Source organism: Ciona intestinalis, unplaced genomic scaffold, assembly GCF_000224145.3.
Source record: "Ciona intestinalis unplaced genomic scaffold, KH HT001187.1, whole genome shotgun sequence".
NCBI classification, from domain to species: Eukaryota; Metazoa; Chordata; class Ascidiacea; order Phlebobranchia; family Cionidae; genus Ciona; species Ciona intestinalis.
Window position 1 is genome coordinate 1308 of NW_004191508.1, and position 23423 is coordinate 24730.

Below are 23423 nucleotides of genomic sequence, written 5' to 3' on the forward strand. Positions count from 1 at the left end.
AGTAACCCCATATAACCCCCAGTAACCCCATATAACCCCCAGTAACCCCATATAACCCCCAGTAACCCCATATAACCCCCAGTAACCCCATACAACCCCAAGTAACCCCATACAACCCCCAGTAACCCCTTATAACCCTCACAGCCACGATAACGGTCCGCACATCAGGATCGGTATGCGGACAAGATCCCCGATATTGTCGATCGCAACATGAGGTTGGAACGGCCGACCAATGGCCCGATGATATTACTAAGTGGCCGGTATGTATGTGATGTCATAATGATTACTTTACGTTTGTTATAACGCGTAATATATGTAAGCGATGCCCATCGTATTATGCTTGTTATAACGAACTAAATGATTGGCTCTCCCACCAGATATGCAGCGACCCGCTACCCAAGGAAGACTTCAAGAACAGCACGTATGAGAATGTTCGTTGTAACGTGGTTGGTCACCCTTGTTGTATTGGACAAGAAGCAAGGTGAATATGGTGTTTATGGTGGGGAGGCATTGAGTAATGTAGTTGTGGTGTGGTTATTATGAGGGGTAACGGGTTCAAAGCACATCACTGCCACCACTGTTGGCGTATGTGTCCTTGGGCAGGATACTTAACGACAATTGCTCCAACCCAAGTGGTCACTATTGGGTTCCGAATTGTCAGCTATCTATACTATGTGTTCGGCCATAAAACCCAGGTCCATTATCAAGCACGCCACTCGTATAGAATATAATTCAACAAATGTACCTTCATTCCACACAGGTGCGAAATAGTAACCAAGGAATATTGCAAATATAAACATGGAGTTTATCATTCGGAGGCCACATTATGTTCGCAAGTCAATTGTATGCAAGACACGTGCGGGCTTATACCTTTCAGAGTGGCGGACAAACCCGACCAAATATACCGGTTGTGGCTTCCTGTCATGCTGCATGCGGGGTACGTATCGTGTATCCGTGTGTACATACTGGGTATAATTGCTGTTTTATATTCATAAGTATCATGGTTTATTTGGGGTGACATTGTTGAAGTTGGTCGATTGGGGCGATTTATGACCAAATAATCGAATGTTGCAGAATCCTCCACTGTCTGGTGTCTGTCGTCTTCCAAATGACAGTGTTGCGCGACATGGAGAAATTGGCCGGGTGGCTGAGGATCGGAATCATTTATATTTTCTCGGGCATCACTGGAAACTTTGCGTCGGCCATCTTTCTTCCGTATCGCGCTGAGGTAAAATGGGACGCTGCCACCATTAACAAAACGTATTAACTTTTATTAGGTTTGCTACCTTTGGCGATAAATTATATTTGAATAATCCAAAGGTTGCCGCAACAAAATATTGTAGCTGTGTTATGTCTTGAATGCGAAATCATTCACCGGATCATCAATAAACAAACATAACATAATAATAATAATATACATTTTGAAACTCTATGCATATAATAACACTAATGCACCCCCAGGTTGGACCAGCCGGTTCTCACTTTGGAATCCTCGCTTGTTTATTTGTGGAAGTTTTACAAAGTTGGCAATTACTAAAGTCACCGCTCCGTGCGTTGTTTAAACTCGTTGCTATAACGACGGTGTTGTTTGTCTTTGGCGCCCTCCCATGGATTGACAACTTTGCTCATATATTCGGCTTTATATCAGGGCTGGTGCGTAGGAATTCCGTATATTTATTATAACATAGAGTTTGTTATTATGTAATGTTTATTTACTTTTAAATAACACCAAGCCAGCTTTTATATTACATATATATATTATAAATATCCCCCTTTCCACCCCAGCTTTTATCGTTCGTTCTCCTTCCGTACATTACGTTCAATCGATTTGATCGACATCGAAAGCGAATACAAGTTGTCACATGTTCTGCTTTATTCATCGGGTTGCTTACAGCTTTGTTCTTCTTCTATTACATTCACCCGATCACCGACTGCAGTGTCTGTCGATACATCAACTGCATCCCCTTCAACGAGGACTTTTGTTCCAACCACGGGTTCAGACCTGAAGATAGAACATAGAGGTTACCGGGTTCAAGCCTCGGTGCTGCTATTTTGGGCGTATGTGCCTTGGACAAGATACTGTTGTTGCACTACCATGCAAAGATATTACACAAAACGACAGTCGTTAAAACACGCTTCTGGTTAAAACTCATTTATTCACGTATATATTATGATCCATAATAATTGCACCACATCCAACTGCGGTATCTGTTTCATGCTCTTATTCCCGGAAACAACGGCCAAACTCATCCACCGCATTTTGATCCCTTTTGTTTTAGTCGTAAAACTTTCCTAATTTAACTAAATGACGTATCTTAAACTTTCACAAATATCGTTTCTAAACCATCATAGACATCTTATACACACTATAAACGTTTATTACGTTATAATAAACGGTATTCTACGTCACAAAACTTTTGTAAATCCGTTCCGCATCACTACACTCTCTGTGTCGTCATTATTTCTGCACTTTGTGACGTCACTATACCGCTATATTACGTCGCAATAAACTCAAAGCAAGGAACGCGATCGTTTGTATTGTTACGTCACATACAAGATCGCGAAGAAGGAACAGCGGATGTTACGTCATATCGCTGTACGGATTGCCAATATAACGCGATGTTCGATGTAGATTGCTCATATTCGACAAGATGATGATTCGAATCTTACTCCTCGTGTTCGGTAAGTAGCGATGGTACTTAGTGGAATTTATTACAAAGCGCGCTTCTGCTGTTAAGGCATAAATTTTGTAGTGTTTTAATTTAGCGTTCTTGTTAATTTGTATTTACCATTAAAATATTGTTTTAAAAGTTTGCCAAACTTGTATTATGTTGAATGAATGAATGTAGATGTTGCTGCGTAATGCAACAATGGGGAGAATGAACGTGCGAATAAGCTTCTTTTGGTTTCAGGTTTGGTCGAAGTAAGCCTGGCACAAGTTGATTACGCGACGTTGGATTGTAACGACACCGTCACGATCGTGTGAGTATTTCGTATTATGGCTGGCCCTGTTACTCAACGTGAGTTTATGGTATGTTGGGTTTACCAGCCACGCTTTTACTCAAGTAGTTTTCACCCACAGCGTGTTTTAACACCTTATGTTTTGCTGCTAATTTCCTTTTCTTCGTTGTTTTGATTTATCTGATCGTCGCTATCGTATTTAAAAAATAAATATTGACTTTTATTTCAGCGTAAACGCAACGAAGCTGAATTTAAACGCGTCGAACCTTGTCATCACCAAGTCGCTATCGGAGTCAGAAAGCACATGGTGTCGCCCTTTGATGAGAGGGGGCATTGACCCAAACGCCGTAGAGTTTCAAATCCGACCAGTCAATGGCTGCTTGCCCGTTATCAAGGTATAAGTATGTTGGCGTGTTCGTATTCGATTCCACGTAAACATTGCATGTAACTTATTTATTCTTGCGTGGCGGGGCAACGACAGTCGTTATAACACGGATGTTTTGTTTCATACACTTCGTGTCCGCTTACAAGTTACCACGTATGCAACTTTGTGGGTGATTGTTTTCTGTATGGCTGATACTTTGGACAACGCATTAGTGACCACTGGGTTGAAGCAAATGTCGTTAAGTGTTTTGCCCAAGGACACACGCACCCACAATAGTAGCAGCATCCAGCCTCGAACCCAGTAACCATCAACATAGCTATAGATATTATCCCCAGGAAACGACTGTGTACATCAACTACACCTGGACGGTGTGGGTTTATAATGGTGGATTAGCCCCCGCAAAAGGGGCTCCCCCTATACTACGATACAAGAGCTTCTGCCTCAAGTTCTCGTGTTGTTTCGCCAACAAATACAACCTAACCGCTCCCTATGTTATCCCGATGATAGAGTAAGTTACAAATGTGTCAACAATTCAAAACTTTGTTCGTCTTTTATATGCATGAGATTTAGACCAAAGTTGACCAATTACCCCAACATTACAATAACCCTAAACCCACCTTCCCACCAGGAAGGTCACACGCCCTACTATAATGAAGCAAGGGAAATTCCAATTCAAACTTGGTTACTTCGACCAAGCATACGGGGGACAACTTAAAAACCCGGTTAATGTACTTGTACCAAACCGTGTTTACTTGAAAATCTGGATGAATGTTTTCAATCCCAACATTGTCGTCAAGGTATGTATTGTTGCGCAATAACCATTCATTATTACGTCATAATCACCGAGTATTACGTAATACAGCTGCTGATGTGTTGGGCGACACCTGACAACAATCCGGAAAACATGAAGAGATATAGTTTGATTATGGATGGGTGAGTATTATGACGTCATAGTGGGTACTATGATCTCATAGTGGGTAATGTCATAGTGGTTATTAGATAATTGTTCTGGTAAAATATTTAACAATGTTTCGTCAGCCATGCGTTAACGTTATACCACAAAAGATATTTCTAATAATAAGTTTAATACAATCGATAGGAAAGCGGTAATGAACCAAGGTGATCCAGCCGATGCTGTTGTTATCACCAAGAATTGTAAACCAGGAGATGCGAGGTTTAACTTTATGTCGTTTGTATGGGTACCTGTACCACCACCCGCACAAATGATATTTGTTCACTGTATGGTGAAGATCTGCAACACATTGGTGCCGGGTAACAACTGTACGGTGAGTATCTAATGTTAGGTTACCTTGTAAACATGCGCATTAAGTTTAAATAAGTTTAACACCACAACAAACACACGTATTCCCGTCTTTTCGTTTCATTCTTCTTCAACAATTGCCAACCATTATATTCCAACTTTACCCACAATGCATTGCAGACGAACGCGACTGCTCCAAGTGGCCGAAAGCGTCGTGACGTCATAGGAGGGAATAGTGACGTCATAGAAGACCAACACGAGGTAGTATCGAGCGGACCAATCATATTCCACCAACCTGTTAGTCCATGCAAAGTGGTGAGTCTGGTATATTTGGTTAGATATGGTTAGGTATCAACCATGCATGTCTGGTGTTGAAAACGAAGTGATTAACAGCGGATTAAAGATATAATTTATCGTTATGTAATACATGATATGTATTTACGTCAATCTCTTTGCTGTGTTAATTAAACACCAGGTATTATAATTGAAAAGATAATTAAATATGATGTTATATTTATAATGTGTCTATGTTATTCTTATATATAAACATTTACAAAAGTTTGAGAGCGGCTTCTTATTAAAAGTTGGGGTAAGATGGGACATGTTTTTATTCTCTTTTATCGTCCCATTTGGCTGTAAACAAAGCGTATTTACACGCTTATAAAACCGTATCCCTATACCTCTAAAGAGTTTAATTGTTTAAAACACGATTGGGAAAAATAAGATTCAACGCCACTCATCTTGCCCCACACTAATCATACGCATCCTTACAGAACAACGGCGGTTGCCAAGGTTACTGTACCGTGGTTGCTAGGCGACCAGTATGTTCGTGCCCAAGCGGAAGTTCGCTCAACCGGGACGGGTACAGTTGTGACGTAGATGGTACGTCATAATCGTCTTGACTTTCGTTTTACTGCTAATTCTCTTGGTTGTTTTAATTATTTAATCTTCGTTATCGCATTCGAAGATATAAATACTTATGTTTATTATTGTCTTACTTTGCTTTCACAGAATTATTGTACAATGATAACGTCATCATATACGTCATGATATTCATTCTGTTCGGCGTCGTCGCCTTCTTGTACAAAAAGCAGCAGAAGTGACGTCATCGAAGCTAAAGTTACGTCATTGACAACGGAAATGTTAAATCGGATTTTTTTGTTTTAATAAACGGAATGAATGCCTAATTTGACGTCATATTTAACATAACGAGCCCCCCCGTCGTGTGGCGATAGAGAGCCACGGTTGTGATCGCGCGAGATTAGTGATTGTGACGCAGAGAGCGTTCTGTGACGTCAATATTAGGAGCAGAAGTTTTAGCTGAAGAAGAAGAATCGCGGTTGTAGCTGTTAGCTGGTGTTACGTCATTAAAGATAGATTATAATCGCTTATTGTGACGTAATTATTGTAATTATTACTTCGATTGTTGGCAATTATTGAAAGCGCGAAACGATTGTGACGTTTAGGTTGTGTTTGTGACGTATATTCGATAATTCTAGTTTTACCGAAATAGTTGTTCTGGCTGACTGGTTTGCGCGCCCCGAGGCGAGAAGTGTTTATGACATCATTAATCTTATTGTTTAAGGTTGTTACGTCATAATATGTAATAATGGGGAAGTTCAAGAATATTTTCAAATGTTGCTGGTCACGTGAGGAAGGTAATGTTACGTCATAATCCTTGTTATTGTTTAAGCTGTTTAATGTGACGTAATACTAGTTGTTGTGACGAAATCGGAAATTACGATTGTTCGTGTTCAAATACTCTGTGACGTTATTTTATTGTTTGTTACGTCACTATAGTGTTTATTACGTGCGAATCTTCATTCGAACCATATTTGGTAAATGTTTCGAACGAAACGCGAGAAAATACGTTAAGGTTCAGTGAACATTGGAGGTTTGTGACGTAACAATTGAACAAGTAGTTGATTATTACGTCATACTTTAACCGAAGATATGTTTATGACGTCACACGACATATTGACCATGGTTTGTTACAGATTGTGACGCAACAACGAACGGAAATGACGAATGTCGCAAAGAATCGAGTAAGTCGCGCGTCAGCGGTCACGGAAATTACGTCACAAAAGGATGTTGCGCTTGAATGAATACGAGGTATTTTACAGAATTGGAAGGTTTTAGCAATCTCGCTTATGACGCAACCACCGATGTGACGTCATCACCGCTTAAGTGCACCACCACGCGGCCGATACAATCCCGACAAGTGAGCGATATTTCCGAACTTTATCGAATTCCAGATGATGGAAAAAGTTTGAGTGAACTCGTCTTTGAGGAGCTTGATAAACATGCTGCTGACGTCACCCACAATGACGTCACGCATGATGACGCAGCTGCAGGTAGCAGCAACGTAAACAACAACAGCAATAACTATGATGACCATGGTTCAATGCATTTTAAACCAAGCGTGGCGGACTCAGGTACTATGTCATACTTGTTGTATAGGGGTTGGTGTTTATATAAAGTCTTGCAAGCGTATGTTGGTTGGTTCTTATTGTTTGGATTTGTATGTTGAATTCAGCAACACATTTTAGTTCTTGCATTCAATAAAATGAAATATTGTTGTTGCAACTAACTACCAACGTCTGCACTTTATCAAGTTGTTGTTGCGTTTCTTCGGTACGTTGGGCAGTGACGTCATAACTATGCTTGATTACGTCATAACCATGTTTGTTTATGTAGAATGGAGGAATAAATTGAGATTGGAACTCGAAGAACCTGATACATTTTTTGAATCAGACGATGATGACGTAGACGAAGATGTAAAAGATGACGACGTTGCTGATGACGTAGGTGATGACGTCGAATTAACAATGACATCACGAAACCCCGGCAACATATCTCGAACCTCCTCGAATCGACCTATCGTCCTTGAGCGACCTTTAGTGATCGATAATGGTTCGTACCGAGTAAGGTTCGGGTGGGGAGGAGACTTCGCACCTACCGCCACCACGCGGAATATTGTGGGCCGCTGGAGGGCGGAAGCAAGCGAAGCGTGGCAAGAGGCGTTAGGGTCAAAGTTCATCGGTGACGTAGCGATTGACCGTCACGCTACATTGAACTTACACAGCCCGATACGAGGTAGGGGTGGATGAGTCACATTCACAGTTTATGTATAATGTCGTTATGTTCCAGATGGGCGGATAACGAACTGGGAGAACATGCGTGACGTATGGAGTGACGTCATGGACGATGACGTAGACGTGACGCAACATCCGGTGCTCATCACTGAACACGTCACAATCGACAGGAAACAAAGAGAAAGAATGGCAGAGGTGACGTCATAGTCGACCATTATTACCATTGTTACAATTACTTTCATCTGATTGGCTCAGGTTTTATTTGAAAGTTTAAGATTTCCCGCCATTTGTCTTTGCAACCAATCAAAACTAAGCTCGTATTCAAACAACCAATCGTCATTCATCGTCATCAATTGTGGTTATGACGTCACAGAGGTGGTACCATTGTTCGAAGGTCACGTGTTAACACATGCTGTATCTAGGGTAATATTAATTTATTTTTATTTGTGACGTCACTTCTACGTCACATATTCACTCGCAGTTGGACGTGGGGGGTCGTCACGTGACCGAGTACCTAGCTCGTCTCGCCAACACAGAGAGAGGTTGTAACTTGGTCACCACACCGGAGGTGGAGGTGGTCAACTCGATTAAGGAAGAATTCGCTTTTCTACGTACAGCAGGTGGGGTTTAATGCATGCTTTTCTTGTATGTGACCTTAAGCAGGACACTTAACGGCCACAACCCAATGGTTACTAATGGGTTGTTCAAATTGTCAGCCATACAGAAAACAATCACCCACAAAGTTACATACGTGGTAACTTGTAAGCGGGCACGAGGTGCATGAAACAGAACACCCGTGTTATAACGACTGTTGTTGCCCCGCCATGAGAGGTTACATTTATTCATTCATTGATTCATATTAACTACAGATTCAGACAAGCAGGCGATCGACAAAGAGTTCGAGTTACCTGATGGCCGAACCATTAAACTTGGGGATGAACTAACTCGATGCGGAGAGGTTTTGTTTAATCCGGGTGTTGTGACGTCACAGGAACAAGGGTTGCCACAACTTGTGTCCAACACCATCAACAAGTGAGTGTTAGAGGTACAAGGTTCGAGGCTCACTGCTACCATTGTGTGTATGTGATCTTTGGCAAGACACTTAACAGCTATTGCTTCAACCCAGTGGTCCTTGATGGGTTGTCCAAATTATCGGCCATAATTATGTTACTTTTTTTATAATACTACATAATCACCCTGGGCGTTGGGGTAATGGGCCAACTCGTACCTACATCCCAGCCCCCTCCACATAGACTGAGGTTCTCATTATCGTTATTGCCCCCAAGGTTGGATCCCGACTTCGTGGCCGAGACAGGCGGTCTCGTATACATCACTGGAGGCGCTAGTGGACTGGGTGGCTTGGAGGAAAGGCTACAGAAAGAAGTGGATTGTTACGTCACAGACGCTGTTGTTCAACTGTTGTCACGTGACGAAAACGCGGCATGGATCGGCGGGTCATTGTTTACAGAACAATCGAACTTTTGTCATTATTGCGTCACAGAGGACGATTATTTTGAACAAGGGCCGCGAATTTTGCATCGAGTGTTCTGTTGAATATTATTATGACGTATATATCGCGTGTTTCTCTATGCCAATATATGTATTATCTGTGTATTATTACGTCAAACCGTGTATTATGACGTCATATCGCGTTATGAAAGGATAAACCGCTATATCTAAACAACATAGACACAACATTTTAGTTGTTTATTTTCAACGCCTCTTTTTTCCCTTCCCTCTCTTCTTTCCTCCCTTCTTCTTTCCTTTTCTCTTCCCCCCAACTTTAGCCCCAAGCACCAAGGCCTTACCAGTAAGTTTAATCTTCGTTCCTTTCTTTGTAACGACTTTCTTTTTGCACAGCCAGGTTATGACGTGTTTTAGGAGGAAATCGTTCCGAACGTGATGTTTTTCCTCAATATACTTGGCCAGGGTATTATAACTACTACCCCTCGGTTCGTTAAGTCGTTTCAGTGCTTGTAGGACCATGGTTCTGTACTTCGGTTTAGCCTTGCGCTTCTTTGTCTTACTTGCTCGTTTTGCCTTTTTCTTCCGTTTGCCGGATGGAAACGGGAAGGGAAACGTCACTTCCTCTTCGTCCGACGACATCTCAACGTGTTTCAACATTAAACAACAAACTTAAAAATATAACTTTATGTATACATAAGTCGGACGTTAACGAAACGTTCCTTGTTAACAAATAATTAAATAATATAATGTCATAAATAAACAATGGTGACGTCATATAAAACAATTGTTAGTAATAGTATATAAAGTTTGGTTTGCAAATTATTTGTCAGTCTGCAGAGAAGTTTGTTTAGGAAGATTGTTGTTTAAATTTAGTTTTGGTTTTTGATTGTTTTTATTTCTTTGTTTTTTTTTGTTTGTTTATTATTTGTGCAAATAAAACGATTTTAATAGAAATACTGTTGTTCTCGCTAGCGGCGCAGTTTGTTATGAATTTGTTGGGAATGAAATGTTGTTTCAGTTGGAGGTTTATGATGGTAGGAGATGTTGTGTTACGAGTTGGTATTTTAGTTCAAACTCGTATATTTATCGTAGCCATAAGTCAGCATGAGGTTTGTAAATAGAGCATGTGTTGTAGATTGCAGGGATGTGAAACACAATATCGTCTGTTTTAATATAAGAAAAGTTTACATAATAAAATACTAGTCGTGAACTTTTGTTGTGTTTCACCTATATTAAAATAGCGGGACTAGTAAAGAATCCCCCGGTACATAGCAGAATAGGCTGGGGAAAGTGTTAGAGGTTGTTGGTTAGCAAAGGTTTGGGGAAGATTCTTCACTAGCACCAAAATAGCAACGTTTAGTTGCCGTTCAGTGACATAAACACACGAACATGGTTTACTGCAAGTAGTTTAGTGTTTGATGTTTTCTTAGGTAAATTTTATCTCTTAATGTGCAGTGAAGGAATATCTTGGAATATGTGGCTACGATGTATGGTGTTCAACACCCGTGTATATTAAGCCCCGTGCTTCAGCCCAACATGAAGCCCATGAAGTCCACCATCCATTAACAACCATCTTTTCAATACAGGTTGTTTTTACTTGAAAGTAGCGAGTGACAAATATAAGAAATGCGTTTATGACGCAATATGTCTGAGAAACGAGAAGTCCGAAGAAGAAGGAATAACCAGGTTTACCCCTACAGAAGGAAAAGTAGAGTGAATATTAATTTACAGGTTTGTTGTTTTATATTGGGCTATCGCTAATTTTCTTCTTTGTTTTATCTACACTATCGTACTCGAGTAGATAAATTAAAATTATGTGTTATTGTGTGTAACTTATTTATCCTCGCATGGCGGGGCAACGACAGCCGTTATAACACGAGTGTTCTATTTCATGAACCTCGTGTCAGCTTACAAGTTACCATGTATGTAATTTATTTATACACGCTAACCTAGACATCCCATTAGTGATCACTGGGTTGGAGAAATTGCCGTTAAGGGTCTTGCCCTAGGGCTCACAATGGTAGCAGCGACCGACAAACAATTATGAATAATATAAATTGTTTTCACATAAGGTGATTCCCCCATGTACTGCTGACGTACGCCACCTAGTGACAAATTCTTCAAATATTCCGTTTGTCTCAAACAACCATCCATTGTTTAAACACAATAGGTTGTATGGTAATGTAACACCCACAGAGCGTTTTAAATTTGTTTCCACGCAAACATTGTTCGTAAAACAAAGAACTTTTTCTTTCAACAGACCATGTAACAAATTTTAAAATTAAAATAAATTGTTTTAATATTAATGTCATAATCAAACTTTTGTTTGACTCAATGCAGTTTCGGCAATTTTAAATATGAAGACAACGCTGTTTTATTTTTCAGGGGTGGCGTTATATTTCATATATTTTAGCAGAGTTTTAGGTATATTGATATCACCCATGTACCTCCAACATTAGTAAATACATCATAACCAACATATCATCCACAGCATAATGCAGAGTTGGGCCAAATATCCGGCTTCACGGTGCAGAACAACTGTAGTGTCAGTTGCGACCCAAAGTCCGGGGTTCTCGCTTACACAGCCGGGTGTGTAATAGTTCTACACAATCCACGCAACGATAAACAAACACACATCGTCAACCCTGGACAGAAATGTTTGACTTGTTTAAGTTTCTCGCACGATGGGAACTCGATTGTGACAGGAGAAGTAAGACGAATTCATTATAAATATAATAAACGTACCATAACAAAACTAAATGTTGCAATACGTCCGATTGACTGCGAAAACACAAAGGTTCTTGCAAAACATAATCATCACGAAATTATAAAATAACAAATCACCTTTGGAACATAATTATAGTGGTAATAGGGCAATGAAAGGCCTCAATATTAAAAGTAATAGTGTAAACCAGCAGTAACTTAAATATAAACTTTCATGGGTAAAACTGGGTACCCTGACTTCAAAAGTTATTTGTGTTTGAAATAAAGTAAATATGAATCTATGTAAATAGAAAGACATCGGCACAGGTTTATACATATAGGTGGAATCAAAGTAAATAAAGTTACAAAGCAAACATGGAATGGGTTTTATGAAATCAAAGTAAATAAAGTTGAGGAAATATGTGATGGCATCGTATAATAGTTAATAACCGCGGTCCATGATACTATGCCTATGCTACAAGTAATAGATTAAACTTAATGATCAAGTCATGTTATATTTAGTGTTGCTAGCTGGATTTATATTATAGAATATATTAAACTAATTATTTTTAATAATTATTTTAAATAACAACTGATAATGTTCGGTATTGGCCAAACATACCTTTGGTACAATTAGTTGGATTCTATTTTTATTCAAGCATTTATATTTTCCGTCACTATTATTACTATGTTTGCTGTATATAGTAACTTGGTAACGCCCATGACTTTACAGAACAATATAATTTATTACCGTTTAGTTTTATTAAGACATTGAAGATTTTCCAACACTTTTCAGCTTTTGGTAGATTTATATTCCCCCCTTTCTTGTTCTTCACATATACTTTCCAGAGCGGCCATCAACCTCATGTTCGAATATTCTCGGTTGTTGATCGTTGCCAAGTTGTTTCGTTTCCCTCGCATAAATACGGGGTGTCATGCGTGGCGTTCTCACCCGATGCGAAGTTTGTTGTTTCCGTCGGTTTCCAACACGATAATGTTATCAATGTGTGGGATTGGAAGGTAGGTCATAATCATGGTTGTGATGTCATAATCATGGTTGTGATGTAATAATGACGGTTGTGATGTCATAATGATGGTTGTGATGTCATAATCATGATTCTTATTTAATATGAGTGAGGTCCTGGTTGGGGTTGTGTTAGATTATGCTCGTTTAAGACATAGGTTGACATAAGACATTATATGACGGGTGCAACGCGGCCCCAACTCATCAAGGACTCATAATGTTGATTGTTTGAACAATGGGTTGAACAAACAACTTGAGTGACTTCCATTGTGACATCATAATGATCTTCAGAATTGTTGGAAAGTTTTCAATACAAAGTCAATTTATTAAATTTGCTATAAATTATTTATTAACACTTAATATTAGCAAAAATATATACTTTTCACTCTTCAAAGTACTTCTTTACTTGGTGTACCATCAAACATTATACTTTGCATTTAATGTACTGTTCATTAAAACCACTTTGTATTTCCAGCGAAGTATTTTAGCGGCTTCCAACAAAGTCTCCACGAAAATCCGTTCCGTTTCGTTTTCCGACAAAAGTGATTATTTTGTGACGGTTGGGAATCGTCACGTCAAGTTCTGGTATCTAGAATCCTCTGCTGATGTAAGCATTTAAACTAACATTGAATATTCTGGTTCATCCTCGCATGGCGTGGTAACAACAGTCTTATTATGCGGGTGTTCCGTACACCCCATGCCATGTTCCCCAACACACAAGATGAGTTAATCCTTTATTTATGAGAAGATTAAATTAATTCAAGAATTAAAGTAGGGGGTTAATTAAAACAATATTGTAATATATATAATAACATCCTGTTACTACCACACATGGTGTATTATTAGAAATACTTATTATAATAAAGTTAATCACTCCAGCCATACATTGTCCCCGCAAACTAAACCTGGATAAACATTATGTTTATTATTTTTTACGCTGATAATATCTTGATGGAACATTCGTGTAATAAACATATTTTACAAGAAGAGCAATTTATATTAGTATGTTACACCTTGTAACAGCAGAAATGTTGTTTACCAACTCATGTTCACCATGATAACAACATAACGAAGTGTTTTGATGGAAAATAAAATAAGTTTTTTTACCAAAACAGGTATTTCTAACACAAGCATTATTTCATAGAAATCTACTATCCCCCTGAAAGGGAGATCTGCTATTCTAGAATCGTTACGCAACCAAATGTTTTGTGATGTCATATGTGGGTTGGGGTCGGATTATGACATCACAATCGCACTTACTCGTTCTGGAATATTATGTCAATTCAATGTTAGAAGAACTGTGGAAAAGTTCATACAATTAAAAGTAACTTGTTGTTATTATTATATCTGGTTGATATTACAAGCAATAAAGTGATATATTTAACTTGGCCAGAAAACTAATAAAGGATCCAAACTTTGATATGTCCCACTTTTAAACCTTGATCGACGTAGCAGTAGGGACAACTCATATAGGTGTAGCAACCACAAGATGTTTAAAATGAAAGAACTTCCACGTGGTAGCCTCAAATACCCCACATTACCAACCATAACCTCATTGTTAGAATGTAAATGGTAAAACCTTGGATGTGATTCATGATCTGGTGTTTGTGGGGACTTCATCAGGTTGTATCTACATCTACACGACAAGATCACTCGATTTCGTCGCCAAGATTGACCCTCCTGCTGCTGTAGGGTAAGTGGCGCAAATATCCGATTATGTTAGCGAAGATCAAATTAATCAAAACAACACAAATCCTAATCCTAACTTAACCCACAGTGAGTTTTAGTATTTAAAACAAATTAAGATGCAAAGTAAAAACACCAGTGTTATATAAAGCTTGATATTTTGTTGATATTGATACAAACATAGTTTAATGGGTTGTATCTTGTTTATATTAACTTTTGATGAGGAAAATATGAAGATAATATATTTGTAATAATGTGAATATATTATGTTTAATCCTGGCAGTGGAAACGAGGTGCTCGCGCACACGATGGACATGCGTAACATGTGGCTTCACACCTTCTTCGCCGACCATTCGTTGGTAGTTTACGACGTGATGGATTATAATTCTCCACAAATCCACACGATGTCACAGTTTCATAACAACTGCGTTTGGGAGGTTCAGGTGTGACGTCGCGTTTGGTTTCGAACATGCGTTTGTTTATGGAATACTTGTGTTTGTTGTATGAGGTTTTTATTTTGTTCATACTATAATATATTCATTCGCTTTATTATTTATTTTATAAGATGTATGCATAGCATGTTCTAATATGATTTCTATGTTACCTTTGTTTATGTTTAAGTATGTTAGTATTTAAGCTGAGTTTGTGTGTTGGAGAATCATTCTATTATGCACTGGAGCAACACCCTGCCTATGTTGCCTTGAGTCTACTCACTGTATATACACCCATGTGTTGCTCAGTTTCCATGTTTTGTTTCTTCACAGGGGTTACCCCAACTTTTAAAACAAGGCTGACATCATATGTTTTAAAAAAGACGTTGTGCTTACTTATAAGATATCTATGTTTAATATTGTGTTTATTATGACATCACAACAGATAGTTCCAATCAATGACGCAACAATAGTTAGCGATTGTTACATCACATGTTCAAGTGACGGGACGGTTCGTGCGTTTCAACTCGGCAGCAAATCAAATGTAAGTTGTTTATATTGGTGGATTAGACAAGTACGTTACAGTAACATACATGGAAACTTGTAAGCGGGCACGAGGTGTATGAAACAGAACACCCGTGTTATAACGGCTGTCGTTGCGCTGCCATGCTAGGATTAAGTTACATACATGGAAACTTGTAAGCGGGCACGAGGTGTATGGAACAGAACACCCGTGTTATAACGGCTGTCGTTGCGCTGCCATGCAAGGATAAATAAGTTACATACATGGAAACTTGTAAGCGGGCACGAGGTGTATGGAACAGAACACCCGTGTTATAACGGCTGTCGTTGCGCTGCCATGCGAGGATAAATAAGTTACATACATGGAAACTTGTAAGCGGGCACGAGGTGTATGGAACAGAACACCCGTGTTATAACGGCTGTCGTTGCGCTGCCATGCGAGGATAAATAAGTTACATACATGGAAACTTGTAAGCGGGCACGAGGTGTATGGAACAGAACACCCGTGTTATAACGGCTGTCGTTGCGCTGCCATGCGAGGATAAATAAGTTACATACATGGAAACTTGTAAGCGGGCACGAGGTGTATGGAACAGAACACCCGTGTTATAACGGTTGTCGTTGCGCTGCCATGCGAGGATAAATAAGTTACATACATGGAAACTTGTAAGCGGGCACGAGGTGTATGGAACAGAACACCCGTGTTATAACGGCTGTCGTTGCGCTGCCATGTGAGGATAAGTTACACACGAAACTTATAACACATACATGTACAGAACCTGTTAAAATCATTGCGCTAGAATCTTCCGCGCTGCAATAGTTGAAGCTCGTTCGGTTGGAGTGAGAGAAGACGGGAGACATATGGCTGCGGGGATAAAATGGGGAATATACAGTGAGTATGATGTCATGGTGTATGATGTCATGGTGTATGATGTCATGATGATGTCATAAACTCATAATATAATACATTATTACACACTACATACGCAGCGTGTATGACTTGGTAACGTTCGATCGTGTATGCATGATCCCAACACACGATGGCGATATATTGTGCATTGATTATTCAACGGACGGGAAGATTCTCGCTTCAGCTGGTCGTGATCGGTGCGTTAATACTTTCGGGGAGGGTTACGCTCCAACGCACACAATATCCGACCACTCGGCGGCGGTGACTGCCGCGAAGTTTGCTCATCATGAAAATGAGGTGGGTGAGGGGGTGGGGTCAGGATGGGTTGGGGTTAGGGGTTAGGGGGTGGATGCAGGGGGCGGGGTTACCTACACCCATGTATTGCTCAGTCACCAAAGCAGATTGTTATGGGAGCCTGGAATGACATGTGAGGTATTAAGGTCCAAGCCAACGTGGAATCCGGGATTATGGGGCAATGTTAGTCGGGGCAACTTGGTACAACTAGGCATAGTTATAAACCTATCCAGCTTTAATGGTCTCATAAGTTTGATTAGTTGTTGACTTGTTGTATTCAATCTTTCCAGCTAATCCTGGTAACTTGTGGGTCGGATAAGTCCATCTACTTTTGTTCAATTACTACAACGCACAACCATAGCGAGGTCAATCGTGAACAACATTGCGTCGAAAAATATTCAATGAACGACATGGAGGTGCTGGGGTAAGTTGGTGACCCCTGTGTTGGTGCCGTGACTTATTTAACCCTGTGACCTCAATGTGAAGCTTGTTACTTTCTACTCATACCCACTTTGATGGTTTGCAACATTTAGTTCATTTTCCTGTAAAAACTTAACTTTGGAAAAACTGTTCAAAATTAATAATGGTAGGACCCCAATAATAACCCCCACACCCCCCACAGTGACACAGTGCTGGTGGCTTGCGGTTCAAACCTCATCGAGTTCGACTTATCCGGTAAACTCCGTCGCACGATTCGCCCCAACGATTCAACCGCGACCATCCTCCGGGTTGCCGTGGACAACCAGCGGACGATGGTGGCTGCTGCGAGCTCCGATAAAAACGATGGTGGCTGCTGCGAGCTCCGATAAAAACATTTATTTGCTTGGGTATTTATCGGGTGAGGTTTTATTGCTTTGTAATATATTCGTTGTAATACATGTAACAAATATATGTTGCTTATAGTTATAACATTGTACGTAACCCCAGGTGAATGCGCGTGCGTATTAAGCGGTCACTCAGAGGTTGTTCTCTCCCTTGCATTCCACCATACAACCCTAATATCGGCATCTGCTGATACATGTACCTTCACATGGGACATCACCCACCATCTACACGAACCACGAACCCAACCCTCCACACCAGGAAGTCCAGAACTTGATCGTTCGCTTTATTTCTCTTCCTTCGCTAACGATGAACCCGACCAAGATTTCTTTCCAGCGGATGGCGCTGTTGGTGAGTTGGGACCCATTTTTATGTGAGACCCATTATATATATTTGTGTTTCCACAGTAAATGGAAAGTTTAGCGAAGCTGACGCGCTCCCAAAGTGGGTGACAGGTGAAAGTGGGGAAGATGGGCCGTTTGGAAGGGATCCTGGGGTTCGTGGAAAGTGGGGTGATAGAGTGGACACGGTGGGTATGGGGTATATATAGGGGTTGCTTGTAACGAATATATATTTGTAGATGTTTGACTTTGGAGGGTTGATGGAACAAAGTTTGTCGTCGGAAAGCGAAAGTGAACTCGCGTCGGAATCGTTTGCTGTTCCGTGTAAGTTGGGGTTGATATTGTTCCGTTACATAAGGTGACGTTGTTTTGTTTCAGACGATTTGGATGAAACTGAAGTCCTCCCGAGCAGTGTTGACCAAATAAAACCTTGTTCGTTGGATTTAACAATGGGCAACACTATGACACTAGAGGGCACCAACCCTCTTATTGTTGAAAGTATCTGTGATGTCATAAAGGGGAGTATTGTGTTGGGGGAATCCCCAATGAATGAAAAACCTGATGATGTCATAACCTCTGATGATGTCATAATTAAACAATCTGGTGATGTCATAATCGTAACATGTGATGAAGTCGCAGTCAAAGAAACTGATGACGTCACAATCAATACACCTGATGACGTCACAATCAAAACACCTGATGATGTCACAAACAAAACACCTGATGATGTCACAATCAATACACCTGATGTCACAATGAATGGAATTGACAGTGTTGCCGATAAAGTTTGTAGCAGTGATGCGCAACCGATAATATTCGATGAAGACGTTGATATTCGCATGATGGTGCACACTGGGGGTGTGGCTGGGGGCGGTGCAGTGGGTGATGAGTGCGGGGGGTTTGTGGATGAAATTATTTCCGTCGCTACAAAATCTGTCAAGGAAGAAATTGCCCAAACTTGTGACCTTTAGTAACCCCAGCATTGATGTAACCCCAAGTAACCCCAGCATTGACGTAACCCCAAGTAACCCCAACATTGATGTGACCCCAAGTAACCCAAATTTTAATGTCACCTCAAGTAAGCCCAACATTGATGTGACCTCAAGTGACCCCAGCATTGATGTGACCCCAAGTAACCCCAGCATTGATGTGACCCCAAGTGACCCCAGCATTGATGTGACCCCAAGTAACCCCAGCATTGACGTGACCCCAAGTAACACCAACATTGATGTGACCCCAAGTGACCCCAATATTGATGTGGCCCCAATTAACCCCAACATTGATGTGGCCTCAAATAACCCCAGCATTAATGTGACCCCAACTAAACCCAGCATTGACGTGACCCCAAGTAACATCAACATTGATGTGACCCCAAGTAACACCAACATTGTTGTGACCCCAATTAACCCCAACATTGATGTGACCTCAAGTAACCCCAGCATTAATGTGACCCCAAGTAAACCCAGCATTGACATGACCTCAAGTGACCCCAGCATCAACGTCACCCCAAGTAATCCAAGCATTGACATGACCCCAAGTGACCCTGGGTCACCCAAACAGGGTATGCCCCCAGCTTTTGCTGAACTTCTCGCAACTTTAACAAAAAAACGTCCTAACCGGGGAACCCCCAGGTTATCACCCCGGGGAACTCCCAGGTTATCGGACAGGGGAACTTCCAGATCACGGGAAACCCCCTCCTCGTTGAAACTTAGAAAGTCTCCACAAGAGGCAGCAGTGAGAGGTAAGTTCCTATGACAACAATAGTTGTTTGTGATGTAACAATGTTATTTATAGAAAGAAGAGATTCAATCGGAACAATTAACAACAATGGTGATTGTGACACTGACTGCGGCGATTGTTACAAGTTAAGTGAGAACTTGATGCGCGTTTTCGATAAAGCCGAAGCTGTGTTTGTTAAACAGAAGGTAAGGTTTCTACCAAGTTATCTCTCATATACTGTAGGATCTCTATCTTACCCCACCATAACCTGCACCGAAACATAACTTATGTATTTACTATGTAGGAAATGTTAGAAGTGAATGACCGAGGTTTTGACAAACTTTGTGAATCTTTTCAAACTTTGCACGATCGAATATCACGGATGCAACTCACGAATCACGCTCATGAGATGAAAACAATCACTGTCGGTTCGCCTGTGTTTGAATTACTTCGTGAATATTCCGATAAATTGGTTGGTTTGGTTCATAACCAACTTGATCGAACCGAAACTGTTTGATTCCGTCCACTGTTACATATTGTGCTGTGACAATGTTCACTGTGATGTCATAATGCGGTACTATTAGCGGATAATTGAAATTGCAGTTCCAACACTCAGGTGTTTCGTGCCTTCATATATTTAAGCCATGGTTGGTGTCTTGCCTGCTTATGTGCAATTATTTGTAATCTCATAATAAATTTCATGCTATCACATATTATGGATAAATTACCACAAAAACTTTTGGTGAAAAATCGTCATTATTGACAAGTTACTGCTTCAAAAAATGACCAAAGCTTCACATATTGTTCGAATTACAATGTTGAAACAAGTTGACAATCCATTGTTATTTGACAAGCAAATTGGCCTCCTTTTGTGTGTTGCAGCAGTTATAGAAAGAACGTATATTTCAGTATATTTAAGAACCACTTACTAACAACCAGAGCCATAGAAATATCAAGTAGTCCAAGTCATTGTTACGTAAACGACAATTTGCGTCCAAAATAACACCGTGGGTATATGTGGGGAAAATGTATGTTTTTCGGTAATTTGAAAGGAAACTTTGACTTAAAGATAAATTTAAAGGTTGGAAAGTCTAAAAATTATGCGTGATTTGGTTTCTTTATCGAAAAAAAATTGAAAACGAGATTTAGAAACGGTGAACTTGTGATATTTTAGTCATTTACATTTTTTTGATAAGGTAAAAATAAACTGTTTTACGCCTTTCCACAAAAGAAAATCGCAAACAAAAGCTAACAAGTTCTTCACAAACATGTTGTTTATACAAGAACAACGGGGGGGTGTTCCACTAACTTTCACTTGCGTTAACAGTTGAACAGTTGTAAACCAAAGTTAGTTGGCTTCTTTATACCAGAGGCGTGGAAACACCGAGTAATTCTACTGTCGCCATCTTGTTTTCAAAATCGAGCAAAACCGGTGAAGGTGTTTTGAGAATGATAACAAACATGGATTCTTGTAGGAGAAAGCTGTACACAAATTTTAAAACTGGTCATTTTGTGACAATTTGCACATTTAATATTATTATTATGCAAATATCGTTTAAAAGGGTAAATTTGTTTCATCTTATGCTTTTCCACAAAAGGAAAATGAAAGCAAAACCTCAGAAGTTGTTTAAACTCATTGCGAAGGTCAAAGTTTCGCAATTCGACAAACAATGGCGGCCGTTAGTATGCTGCTGTAGTCAAATGTATTGTGTACACTGTGCTACTGGCTTGTCAATACATTAGTCGGCCAAATGATCACAACAACGCCTAATTAAGCAACGTATGTTGGTATGCATCAGTTGTTTGTTGGTACAGGGTGTTATATAAAGTACAGTCAGCTATGACGTATCTACAACGTATCATCACATGATCGTGACTTCGTGAAACGAGAGAATCTGCCTTCTTTCTTTTCTGTTAAACCAATTCCTTTCTGATTGGTTGTTTTACCCGCCAATTGTATGATGAAAAAAAGGCGTTTGTTCACGATTCATGGGAATTGTGACGTAGGTACTTCAGCCTTTTTTTCTTTTTAATCATGATATCACAATGGTGCTTGTGGGTACGTGATTCGTGATAAGAAATCGCTCATGAGAGACGATATTCATATGATTTGTGAGCTGCTGGTCAGTTATAACGCAGGTTGTCGCATAAGAGACTTGCGCGCAAACCAATCGCATCTGATTGCAGGTCATTGTAGATTTAATTCAAGTTTATGTGAATATTTTACCCTTGAGAATGAATTTGTTTTAAGCAATATGTGTTTACGTGTGTTGTGAGTACTCAAGGTATAGACAACTTATCGGGGCCAGTTCAGTTGTATGATGGATTTTACATTAATATAAGCACATATGTTCATTTGTCGACCATAAATATTATAGTTCGTGTGATTTCTAAGGCTTATTATATTCGTTGTTTAGGTTACATGTGTACGTTACCCCAGCATGGCAAAGAGAGGCAAAGTTGATTTTACAAAAGGTGGGTAATTTGTACGTTTTGTGTTATAATGGTCAATGCAAACACCTCAGCTCATATGTAAATCACGTGTTTCATCAAACCCGACAACTTTGCGTCATGGTTATGCGCTTTCATCATGTTTGTATTAAAACTGACCAGACCATATGTGTTTTGTATGTATGTATTGATAATACTGTTTGCATTATTGTTTGGGGGGGTTATGTCTTGGTAAACTGCCGCTACAAGCCCATACGTTTGTAAACAACTTATCAACAAACATGCAAACAGATGGGCAAAATTGAATAAAAACATTGACAATGAAAATTTAAAAACATTCACCCACAAAGTTACATACTTGGTAACTTGTAAGCGAGCACGAGGTATTTACCCTGCCATATGGGTAGGCTACATTCATAACATTTGTTATTGTTTTGATGCTTTATTAATATGCTGTTGTGTTACAGAAGTGAACATTGATTTGTTGGAAATCGGAAACATTTATCCGAAAGCGATGGTGTAAGTTGTTTTGAGCGGTGTTTAGAAATATTGTGTGATTTGGAAATTGTTTGTAGGGAAAGCAAATCACTTTTAGTGGATGCGCGAACTTTGAAGGTGATTAACAAACATCCTAAAGTGAAGCAAACGGCACGAAAATCAACCAAGAATAAATATCGGTTAAACCAACCAACCCCCTTACAATCATCAAGTTGCGATTCATCTTCGAAACCAAAGAACCTCCTAAAGCCGGCTTTGAACAGAGAATCCATGGGTCAAGGTCTATTGAACAAACCGGAAGTATTTGCAACGAAAAATGTTGAGCAGAAACAAACAGAAAAAACGAATTCTTGTCAGAATGAAGGAAATATTTCAACCATTACAAAAACAACAAAGCGTATTTGTTCAACAGCAGGGGTACCAACCCCCACAAAACTACCCCCTGCGATAAAGGCCCCACCCATTGCCCCACCCCCCACCAAAAACCATTCTTCTACAAAGGCCCCACCTGCAAGAAGAGAGTCTTCCCCCATCATGAAGAGCTCGACCCCGGAAACGGTCCCACCCCCTAAGAAGGTCTCCACACTAAATGACTTCATGAAGAATCATTCCACAAAGGTTCCGCTCTCCAAAGCGAACCCGCCCATCAGAAAAGACCCGCCCCCTTCAAAAACCCCTACACCAAAGGACCCACCCCTCAAAACTGACCGTAAGGACCCACCCCCAACTAGAAGGATCCCCCTTGCCATAAAAGCCCCACCCCCCGACCCAGCCAAACCCCCTAGCCCCCAAACGAACTTACCGCTCACAAGACCCCCCCCATAGACCCCCTCCCGAAGAAGGGTTCCACACC

General features: G+C 40.2%; 5 protein-coding genes across 7 annotated transcripts in view; all 5 read left to right on the forward strand.

The window, feature by feature from the left end:
- The window catches only part of LOC100182987 (inactive rhomboid protein 1-like), a gene marked incomplete at its 5' end in the record, with an annotated part of 3458 nt that extends 934 nt beyond the window's left edge, over positions 1-2524 (forward strand). Inside the window, 6 exons of the mRNA XM_002121292.4 lie at positions 145-260; positions 378-481; positions 761-937; positions 1075-1228; positions 1462-1653; positions 1786-2524. Coding sequence (XP_002121328.3) covers positions 145-260; positions 378-481; positions 761-937; positions 1075-1228; positions 1462-1653; positions 1786-2019 — 977 coding nt within the window. The remainder of the gene's footprint in view (positions 1-144; positions 261-377; positions 482-760; positions 938-1074; positions 1229-1461; positions 1654-1785) is intronic.
- A 4-nt stretch (positions 2525-2528) lies between these two features.
- Positions 2529-5794, forward strand: LOC494397 (zona pellucida sperm-binding protein 2). Of its 2 annotated transcripts, XM_002125098.3 has the most exons (10): positions 2529-2682; positions 2913-2982; positions 3191-3356; positions 3682-3854; positions 3975-4143; positions 4209-4279; positions 4446-4632; positions 4788-4922; positions 5381-5489; positions 5619-5794. In XM_002125098.3, the coding sequence occupies exons 1-10, from the start codon at positions 2652-2654 to the stop codon at positions 5708-5710; spliced, it is 1203 nt and encodes a 400-aa protein (XP_002125134.1). In that variant the 5' UTR covers positions 2529-2651; the 3' UTR covers positions 5711-5794. The 2 variants fall into 2 exon arrangements, with proteins under 2 accessions (XP_002125134.1, XP_026696113.1); XM_026840312.1 differs by lacking the exon at positions 5381-5489 and having other exon boundaries at positions 5619-5792.
- Positions 5795-5946: 152 nt separating this feature from the next.
- On the forward strand, positions 5947-9850 carry LOC100177479 (actin). Of its 2 annotated transcripts, XM_002125443.4 has the most exons (9): positions 5947-6265; positions 6605-6652; positions 6731-7042; positions 7305-7703; positions 7758-7897; positions 7958-8125; positions 8184-8322; positions 8572-8734; positions 8989-9850. In XM_002125443.4, the coding sequence occupies exons 1-9, from the start codon at positions 6217-6219 to the stop codon at positions 9254-9256; spliced, it is 1686 nt and encodes a 561-aa protein (XP_002125479.1). In that variant the 5' UTR covers positions 5947-6216; the 3' UTR covers positions 9257-9850. The 2 variants fall into 2 exon arrangements, with proteins under 2 accessions (XP_002125479.1, XP_026696111.1); XM_026840310.1 differs by lacking the exon at positions 7958-8125.
- A 4308-nt stretch (positions 9851-14158) lies between these two features.
- Positions 14159-19052, forward strand: LOC100175956. The gene is made up of 13 exons (XM_018817226.1): positions 14159-14220; positions 14459-14589; positions 14866-15025; positions 15459-15557; positions 16312-16427; positions 16526-16742; positions 17030-17163; positions 17362-17494; positions 17526-17577; positions 17667-17912; positions 17969-18090; positions 18142-18226; positions 18281-19052. Exons 5-13 carry the CDS (start codon positions 16414-16416, stop codon positions 18871-18873), a joined length of 1596 nt encoding a protein of 531 aa, XP_018672771.1. The 5' UTR covers positions 14159-14220; positions 14459-14589; positions 14866-15025; positions 15459-15557; positions 16312-16413; the 3' UTR covers positions 18874-19052.
- Positions 19053-21676: 2624 nt separating this feature from the next.
- Positions 21677-23417, forward strand: LOC100185348 (pollen-specific leucine-rich repeat extensin-like protein 1). Its single transcript, XM_002125990.5, has 4 exons — positions 21677-21808; positions 22039-22096; positions 22540-22591; positions 22648-23417. Exons 2-4 carry the CDS (start codon positions 22063-22065, stop codon positions 23393-23395), a joined length of 834 nt encoding a protein of 277 aa, XP_002126026.1. The 5' UTR covers positions 21677-21808; positions 22039-22062; the 3' UTR covers positions 23396-23417.
- Positions 23418-23423: the final 6 nt, after the last annotated feature.

Excerpts from the sequence above, each read along its gene's own strand:
- LOC494397 (XM_002125098.3), top strand. The coding sequence starts at position 2,652 with ATGATGATTCGAATCTTACTCCTCGTGTTCG. Across the intron at positions 4,633-4,787 it reads TGCCGGGTAACAACTGTACG|ACGAACGCGACTGCTCCAAG; the intron begins GTGAGTATCTAA and ends AATGCATTGCAG. Across the intron at positions 5,490-5,618 it reads GTACAGTTGTGACGTAGATG|AATTATTGTACAATGATAAC; the intron begins GTACGTCATAAT and ends TTGCTTTCACAG.
- LOC100177479 (XM_002125443.4), top strand. The coding sequence starts at position 6,217 with ATGGGGAAGTTCAAGAATATTTTCAAATGTTGCTGGTCACGTGAGGAA. Across the intron at positions 8,126-8,183 it reads TAACACATGCTGTATCTAGG|TTGGACGTGGGGGGTCGTCA; the intron begins GTAATATTAATT and ends ATTCACTCGCAG. Across the intron at positions 8,735-8,988 it reads GTGTCCAACACCATCAACAA|GTTGGATCCCGACTTCGTGG; the intron begins GTGAGTGTTAGA and ends ATTGCCCCCAAG.
- LOC100175956 (XM_018817226.1), top strand. Across the intron at positions 16,743-17,029 it reads TTGCTCATCATGAAAATGAG|CTAATCCTGGTAACTTGTGG; the intron begins GTGGGTGAGGGG and ends CAATCTTTCCAG. Across the intron at positions 18,091-18,141 it reads GGGGTGATAGAGTGGACACG|ATGTTTGACTTTGGAGGGTT; the intron begins GTGGGTATGGGG and ends ATATATTTGTAG.
- LOC100185348 (XM_002125990.5), top strand. The coding sequence starts at position 22,063 with ATGGCAAAGAGAGGCAAAGTTGATTTTACAAAAG. Across the intron at positions 22,097-22,539 it reads CAAAGTTGATTTTACAAAAG|AAGTGAACATTGATTTGTTG; the intron begins GTGGGTAATTTG and ends GTTGTGTTACAG. Across the intron at positions 22,592-22,647 it reads ATTTATCCGAAAGCGATGGT|GGAAAGCAAATCACTTTTAG; the intron begins GTAAGTTGTTTT and ends AATTGTTTGTAG.